Raw genomic sequence first — 9,294 nt, forward strand, 5'->3', positions numbered from 1 at the left:
AGTAATTGAATGTCATTAGATAAGACAACACGAGAAAAATAGAAATAGTCTGTGCATTCCCATGTTTTCATTAACCAGTTCTATCACATATGTGATAATGACTGGCACTAATATTGTCCTTTAATTGAGCAAGACTTGTAATTTTGCATGTAATTACTAATAACATTTACTATTCCAGAAAACTGTCTATATTAATTTTCATTACGAAAAGAGAACAAAAAACCTACAAAAATTTAACAAACAAATCATTTATTTTAAAAATATCAATCTGGCATTGTTTTACAATATAATTATAAACATTCAACAAATATGAAAGACAGATGTCATTTGATGACTAACATGCATATGAATCACCCTTCCTCATAGACACAGCTTGATGCTCTTCTCACTTTAAAGGGGCACAAGCATTTTTGTCAAGTAGTAAATAACAATAAATAGAAATAAAAACTGATTGTTCTTATTCATAACCATGGTTTTAGGGTGGGGTGTAAAAAGGCTGTCCACCAGGTTCTGGTGTGTTACTCACTGGATTTAGGTAATCAAGTCTATACAGGGACAGGTCCAGGTGGGTAGTGAAAGGCTAAATCCCTTTTAGACAATGGCTGTAAATGCAAAAGAGGGTGTTGCTACGCAACCATGATACATATATGGTATGAATAATAATGGTGTGATTATTTATCATGATACATCTTTACACAGATACATTTCAACAGTCAAAATCATTAACTCATAATTCTGATAAATCTATAACAATGCTTTACTGGAATTTCAGTTCTTCCCCCTGCAGCATCACAAGTATTCTCCCATTTCAATCTTTGAAAAATTCAGGTCTTTCTCCTCCATTTCAAGATTTCAAAATACCCATCTTTGTCACTGAAAGTCTAGCCCCTAAACTAACATGAGAAAATTTAACCAATATTTATGTAATATTTTATACCAATGAGATAAAGGTTGCTCAAGATTTCAATATGACAGTCGATGGGATCTGCATTTTTAACAAAAGGCGTAACAGGTGATTTCAAATCAACAGAAATTATTGGTGGGCCAATGACCATACTGCTAAATGTTCGCAGGAATGATCCATCATCAAACATAGGATGCCCCCACGACAGAAGTTTGGTATGGGAAGTTGGTTTCGTTTTTCATCTGGACCATTTTTTAAAGTCCTTATTATGGTGTTTCCTCTATAATTTATCCATTATATCCTAAGAGTCACCACTTCATGTAGCAGTGATTAGAGAGAGAGAGAGATAAATGGGGTCATTTCGGGACTAACATAAGGTTCAATTTTATATCAATAATTGGCTTGTGCATCTGAGTATTTAGCAGTGGGAGGACCTGAAGAAAATCCATGCAGGTGGACAGGCAACCCTACTCCTTGTCACATAAACCGGGGAATCGAAACCACACCAGTTGACTCAATGACAGACAGTATGATACAACATGCACGCGCTAACCATTCGGACATCCAACCAGTGATTAGAGAATATTTTGAAAATAAGCATACAAGAGGACCTTAGAACATGATAAGCTGGTGCAGTGAAAACAAAATGACCCAAACCAAACTATTGTCAATCAGGATGACTTATGCTTCATGAAGGATTTTATCGAATAATGTGACATGTTTTACTTGGGCTACTGTTCAATGAAGATTCAAAGTATTCAAGGTAATTTCATTATTATAGAGTGTCTATTGTGATTTTCATTTCACTAACAACTTGTCGATTAGATTCACAATTTTTAATTGTTCATGAATAAAGATCGCAATTACATTATATAATAATAAAATTATTTCTCAACCGTTTAATCTTCAAAATACAAACCTGTAATTAAATTACAGATATTGTGTCTACAACAGCCTTTGTTCATTTCTCCAGAAACTGCATTCTGTAGGAATCTTTTCCATTCCAGCATGGTCCAATTCCCAGATTAGCAGTTCCATGTTGTTTCCTACAAAATGTAAACTAAAAATTAAGGCATTCACACAAATATAATGTCGCTAATCGCTATGTCTGAAGGAGAATGTCTGAAGGAGAATATAATACTCTTGTGTACCTTAATAAATATTATGAAATGAGAGTTGGCAGTTGATTGGATTAGAATCAACTAGCAAAATTTTTCCTAAAATTATATAACATTAAGACCATTATAATGATTAGAAAAAGGTTACTAAATGCATACAATATTTTTAAATAAATACATATAAGACTTCTGATCCAATATTAATTGAACCAATTTAAAAATCACGTTATAAATTATAATAATATAATCATCAGCAGGGGGCTTCACAAGGAAAGACTTGTCCACGTAAATAAACCAAGTAAAAAAACAAATCTTATATCCGATTATTAATCACGAGGAAGTGATGGGTGGTTTACTTTTAAGACCTGAGAAAAAGTTCCCTAATCCTAACACATCATCGTCCGTAAAATTATCTCGATTTTCTGGAAAATGTTCACTATCATAACTGTTTTCATTACAACTGGGCGGGTTCACAACTAAAACGGAGTTTCTTCTTGACCCAGTTATTTTCACTGGCGTCGCGATACGGTTTTCAACACTTTGTAGTAACTGCGTAGTTCTAGATTTTACCGTTGGTATTTTTAAAACTGTTTTACTTCTTTTAATTTTCTTCGATTCTAAGTTCTTCAATCTAGTTAGGTCATTTTTTAAACGTTTGATAGTACAATCTAAGAGAACATTCACACGATAGCCGGACACATGGTTTTTGCTATATTTTTTCCCTTCCACTTCTTCAATAAGTTTGACCAATGTTGAAACATTTTGCGATGGTATTCCCATTGATACAGCTGATTATCAAAACCTTTGAGGATCTCAAACCTTTGTGATCTAACTTACAAAATAATAATAATTCTTCTGTGAGTTATTCCCAATATTCACCAGGAATTCCCCGACTGATCAACTGTTGTTCAATATATCAGTATTCTCGAGTATCATCTGCCCACTATATACGTCATCATTTCAGTGACGCGTTTCTCCTCGCCCACGCTATTTTGACATGTATTCATACGCGCTTTTTAAAATGGGTTATTGTTGTTGACTGATTAGTCACACAATTAAGATATGGGATTAGAATTGGATAAGTTATTATGAAACTTTTCCTCTTTTGATCATTTTTTTTAAATCAATCGATTACACAATTTGGTAGCCTGGCTTCATATGTTCAATCAACATCCTAATCAGTCGCAAATCGTTTACTTTAACTTTCAAAGATGTGTTAAACATGCACTACCATTTTTATATTGATATAATTAGTGTCTGTACTGTAATTAACACAAACTGAACGATTCGCGGTTGATTGAAATAAAGCCAGACTACCAAATTGTGTATTCAATTGATTTAAAAAAAAAGGTATGGCCAAAAAAAAAAAAAAAGAAAAAGAAAAAAAAAGAAGGAAAACTCACCAATAATAAATCCTGATTTTACCCCATGATATCCGAAAGCCAAAAAATCTTTCCGGTTGAAATCTGAATAAAAAAAACCCTTCTCAAACAATCTAGCTACGAGCTAGTGTGCAAAACCCTGGGTTTGCCAAATATTTTAGCCTTTCTCTCATTGATTATAGCTTGTTTCCGAATCCATATAATTTATTATGTATTGTATATGTGTGTAATTTATATACAGTTTAAACCATTGATGCAGCACTGCAGATACCCCAGTTTTTTTTTTAAAAAAACAAGTAAACAGTGTGGCTGACGTCCCCCGCCGAAATCCCAAAATAAATAGATGACACATATTAATTAAATAGCACATTTAATTTTTTCAAGACTATCAATTAAGCAATCAAACTGATTCATGGGCGCAGATCCCAGTGGGGACACCGGGATGCGTCCCCACCAATATTCCTAGTGGTGGGGACATGATATATATACTGTACGTCCCCACCACTTATTTCCGATGTTTTTGCTTACTGTTTATTTTTTTTAATTGAAATCATTCCAGAGCTTTTATTGACATTTCAGAAAGTGTAGGCACTTTTTTTTTTTAACAATATTTATTCGATCAATATTTACATATAAAGAGACAATATTTAATTATAGGATCTGAAAACAAGCCGGAGCTTATATAAATCCATTTCCCGTAATAAATTATTTACAGACATATAAATACATTGTTTATAATTACAATCACAATTTACATAAGGTTATAATTACAAAAGCAAAACATATTTATTCTCACTTGATGAAAATGTATAAAATACTTTATATACATAGGTTATAATGTGGTTAGCGACACGATTAATGGTGTGGTGATAGTGTGGCACTTGAGGCCAGGGTCCTTGAAGTTGTACAGCTGCACCCGGTGACCGATTTTTATTTAACAGGGAATAAGTGATAATTCATATTATAACAGTTAATAATTAAAATATTCCATAGGGATTATAATAATATGTATATCATGTCTAGGTGTGCATATCTGATACGCTGGGTATTAAAGGGTTAAGAAATAACTGAGATTTTGTTTTTATCTGGTATACTGGATGTAAAATGTTACATTTATTTCAGTTGGGATTGAATTGATGTTTAGCTGTGTGTGTGACTTGGTTTAGTTTATATAAATTAAAAGATTTGTAGGCCTGTACATTTGTGTACCCAATTGAATACACATTTTGCTCAAAGACTTCAGTAGTCTTCGAACACTACTGGGAATGGAGGCGGAGCTGGAATCTCAGTAGTGTAAATATTTCTAGTTCTTGTAGTGTACATGAGAGAATAAATCGTGAACGGTGGCTTGAAGATTTGTCTTTAGATTAGATTTCGTACCATTTGCTGCCTCAGGGATTAGAATTGTTTGCCAGAAAATGATGCTGAAAATACCCACAGAGTGCGTTTTAAAGCGTCTAGATAAAAAATTTCGGTGGAAGAACCCCCCTTTTTACCAATAGTCGCCCGCGCATGGACTGTCCCCACCACTAAGTTTTGGCGATCTGCGCCCCTGAACTGATTATCAACTATATACACTAAGTTTCATCACTCTCTATCAGATAGAATCAAGATTATCTTGTCCCAAAGCATCGGCCAAAGAAATTGCTTAGCTCTGCTTAGCTTTAACTCGAAATGTTAATCAATGAACTCCATTAAGGCATTCACCTAATGAACGCCTACACCAAGTTTCAACATTCTACCTCAATTAGAAGGAGAGTTATTGTGTTCCAAAGTCTCAACCAATCAAATTGCTTATCGCTCTGCTTACCCTGAGCAGAAAATGTTCATTATCGAACTTAGTCAAGGTATTGATATGATGATAAAACTATACATTAAATTTCATCACTCTCACTTAATTAGAACTAAAGTTATCGTGCCCCAAAGCATCGACCAATCAAATTGCTTATCTCTGCTTACCCTAAGCAGAAAATGCTCATCTTTGACCTCCATCAAGGTATTGACCAATATATAATAAACACCTATACCAAGTTTGAACATTCTAGCTCATTTAGAAGGAGAGTTATTGTGTCCCAAAAAGTGTGACCGACAGACAGCAGACAGACAGACGAACTCATTTTAATAGTCCCCTGCTTTCATCGAAAGATGGGGGGGGGGACAATAAATTTGGAGAAGGACCCCACCCCTATGGTCAATTGTATCCTGCGTCCATAGGCACACACATCAAGATGTGCACTATTGACTTTATTTGGAATGGGGTAGCAAAAAAAACAGGTTTTAAAGTCTTGGAGATAGCATTAAATGAAGCCAAAATGAAATGAAAGAAATGGGGTTTAACGTCCTACTGTTCTGCTCCTAAACTAGGCTAATGAAGACGTGCATACACCATACAGTGTGCTATGAGGGAAATTTTGCCCGGGCAGTGGCGCTAGGGCCTACTCGTATATCGAATTCCAACTGCCAAGGGATCTTTTACGTGCATGCCAATATGTACACAGGACCTCAGTTTTTCGTCCCATCTGAACGACTAGACAGCTGTCCTTGTCAGGCCCTCCGCCCTGCATCACTGACAAGGGGATAAATGGAGCCAAAATTTGAGTCGATCTAGCAAAATCACATCTTAGACCCAAGTACCTCGACCTGCATAGCAAATTTTGGCCATGGCCTTAGAGTATGGTAAGCACAGGGACAATAAAGAAGTTAATGATCACAGAGTATAGTGGTCCTTTTTATAGTCTTAGATGTATTGGTAAGATTGCTGCTTGATACTTTAGAAAGCGAGAGAAAGAGAGCAAAATGGGGTTTTACGTCCACTCGACACAAACTAGGTCATTTCTGGACTAACATGGTTCAATTTTATTTCCACAATTCACTTGCGCGTAGGGGACTTTAGCAATGGGGGAAAACCGAAGGAGCCGGAGAAAATCCACCATGTACAGTCAGTTGTTCAGTTCAAATCAATTCTCATGCATGGGTGAAAGTGTGTGCGAGTGGGGGCTCTTCGTCACAGTAACTGGCTTAAGAGTACATAGAGTGTGTGTGTGTGTGTGTGTGTGGGGGGGGGGGGTCCTTTTCATAGTCTTGGATGAATTTGTGAGACTGCTGCTTATCACAACTTATCACAACTATTGACAACACAGTCCTTATAATTCTGAACGTTTTAAGCGACATTCTTGTAACTACTTGTAAATTGTGGAAGAACCAGAATATGATTTCTTACTTTAAGATATATATGTAAGATTTAGATAAAGAGCTAGCCATTCTTACTCTTATAGTTCGAAAATAGATAATGTAAAATGAATAATTTGAAAATTTCATTCAAATTACTCTATTGCGAGCGAAGATATTAGCCTTTGAAGGTTTGACAAGATGTGTGCAATAATTTCAACCACCATACTGGTTGTTCAAAGCTAAGTCTCGCTCCTCCATTTTTAGCTTAAATCAAAATATGGCTGAACTGTTCTAATCTATTTAATATCGGAGAAATCTGATGCCATCGAGAGTTGATTATGGCCTGGATAAGTTAATTAATGTCTAATTAATAATTTAGAAAATATTTCAGGCCTAAAAAAAGATCTGCAATTGGCAGATTTAGCTCTTGCATAATGTATGTTTAAGAACACGTCTAAAACAGTTGGAATGCATATGTGTCTCTCACTCTCCAGTCAACAAATGTTCTAATCATAGTCACAGGTCACTGCATGGGTCATCAGGGTCAATTGCTGTAATCCGTCCATCTTATTTATTACGCCAGTTAAAAACCTCTGTATCTTAACACATAGATTTGTTATCATATTAGTATTAGTCACTAATATGATCTATAATTATCAATGTGTACACCCGCAATAGTATTATGCGGTTAGTAGGATGGTTTAGTATAGATAAACAATGAAATGGGGTTTGACAGCCTACTTCTCTGCTCTGACTGGGCTAATGAAGACAGGCATTGGCCATGCACCATGCTGTTGTATCTATGAGGGAAATTTGTTCGAATTCCAACTGTCAAGGGTTCTTTTGTGTACACAGTACTTCGTTCCATCCAAACGATTATACGTTGTCCGTGTCAGACCCTGCGTCCAAACCGAACAAAACTGCCAAGTGTGAATCACACCAGAAAACCTGATGAACTGTCTCGGTCAACACATGGGTCTAACATGGGACTTCCCAGTTAGTGTGCCGACACCTTAATAACTGAGCCACTATGACTCCCATAGACAAACAAGCACTTAACCATGTTACATAGGCTTAATAATAGAGATATTCAAAAATAACAATTTTACTAAACATTATTACCCACATTCATTGATAATGTTTATTGTCTTACAGATAGCCATGTGTTCGCTAACTGGAAGAATACAAATACATGTAAATAAATTCAATTTATTGATTTGGGTGATTATGTTAATAATGTCTTTCAGTCTTAGTGGAAAGGAGAGTCAGGTTAATGGAATTTATTAGATGTTATTCACTTCTGTACCATATTGTGTTGCTATAGACTGAGAAATATAGTGCCAATATTCCCTTCGAATTGTATCATACTCTTCTGCCAGCAATTTACATAACTCTAATACTTTTTTCAATACTTCTTCTTTATTTCCTTCGCGTAGTTCCAGTAAATTTTCCTGAATATCAACCATACATGCTAACAGATATGGTGACCTATAGTGAGTATCATATAATTCACTACAGAAGTCCATTAGACCTGGATATTTAGATAAATCTCGGTCACTGAGTACACCTTTCAAATAGTTCCAAGCACTTTCATTACCAGGGGCTTTTCTAATATTGTCCTGTGCATATTTAGATTCACGCTGAACTACTTCATCTGTAAAACCAGTGGTATTTTTTATTACAAAATATCGCTGATTCCAGGCAGAATTATTTCTTACATCGTCTTTCAGCAATTTCTCAATGTACACCAGCTCTTTATCCCATTGATCAAACTCTTGAATAACCCATTGTCTATGCTGCCAAGCGTGGTAATTTTTAGCATCTTGACGAAGAATCTTTTCTGTAAACCACAACTCTAACGATGGATCTCTTAGCCAATCTACAATCACTCTTCTATGGTGCCAAACTTGATAATTCTTTGGATTATCTTCAATAACTTCTGATATATATTTCAATTCAACCGACAGATCAGATTTTAATTCTTTTAGAATTACTCTTCTGTAATGCCAAACAGTGTAGTTAGCAGAATTAAGTTCGGCGGCATCTTTTGTCAAGTGCAGAGCTCTTTCACTTCTTTCATCAGCAGAAACAACAGCTCGAAAATAGTCATAAACATCCCTGAACTTCTCGGAATAAGCGATCTGAACCACTGGGTGGGGTCCATCGTCCTGTGGGATTGGGGTAACATCCTTCCATTCTTGCTTATCCCTGTAGAAGGTCCAAGCGTCTCCACAAGCGTTTTCATCAGAGCTACTTTCAGACATTTTCAATTTAATCGATTCATGAAAACGACCGTCACTGCGTTGATAATCATAACATTAAACATGTTGTTTCGGCCATATATACGCCAAATCGGAAATAGATGCCTCGTCGCCGTCCGTGTGTGCAGACAGCTCGACCCTCAGAATGATTTTCCATGTTTGTGTTCCCTTTTATTCATCCCATGATACAATCAGATATATTTTTATAGACCCATATATGGACTACCCGAATGGAAGCATATACCCCAATTATGGAGACCTGAGTTGTGAATTAATATGAAGAAAACCATCTCTCCTGCCCCATCAGATCGCATTTCATTTTCTGAACGCAGATCAACTTTTCCGGCCCAAATTTGCGATTCTATATATTATTTTCCCTAGAATAATTTGTCATACCCATCAATATTTTATATTTTATTTTAAATTTTGTTTGCAGTTTATTATTAAATATTATGATG

At 35.6% G+C, this 9,294-nt stretch overlaps 1 protein-coding gene and 1 long non-coding RNA gene across 2 annotated transcripts; both read right to left on the bottom strand.

The window, feature by feature from the left end:
• Positions 1-228: 228 nt before the first annotated feature.
• LOC130012822 (uncharacterized) lies at positions 229-3,187 on the bottom strand. The gene is made up of 2 exons (XR_008788049.1): positions 2,860-3,187; positions 229-1,950 (listed from the first exon to the last, which is right to left on the bottom strand). It is a non-coding gene; the product is annotated as an uncharacterized LOC130012822 (long non-coding RNA).
• A 4,503-nt stretch (positions 3,188-7,690) lies between these two features.
• On the bottom strand, positions 7,691-8,916 carry LOC126820320 (protein farnesyltransferase/geranylgeranyltransferase type-1 subunit alpha). Its single transcript, XM_050548187.1, has one exon. It carries the CDS (start codon positions 8,837-8,839, stop codon positions 7,859-7,861), a length of 981 nt encoding a protein of 326 aa, XP_050404144.1. The 5' UTR covers positions 8,840-8,916; the 3' UTR covers positions 7,691-7,858.
• Positions 8,917-9,294: the final 378 nt, after the last annotated feature.

Source organism: Patella vulgata, chromosome 5, assembly GCF_932274485.2.
Source record: "Patella vulgata chromosome 5, xgPatVulg1.2, whole genome shotgun sequence".
NCBI classification, from domain to species: Eukaryota; Metazoa; Mollusca; class Gastropoda; family Patellidae; genus Patella; species Patella vulgata.

Bases quoted from the DNA above. Each gene is read 5' to 3' on its own strand.
- LOC126820320 (XM_050548187.1), bottom strand. From the start codon at position 8,839: ATGTCTGAAAGTAGCTCTGATGAAAACGCTTGTGGAGACGCTTGGACC.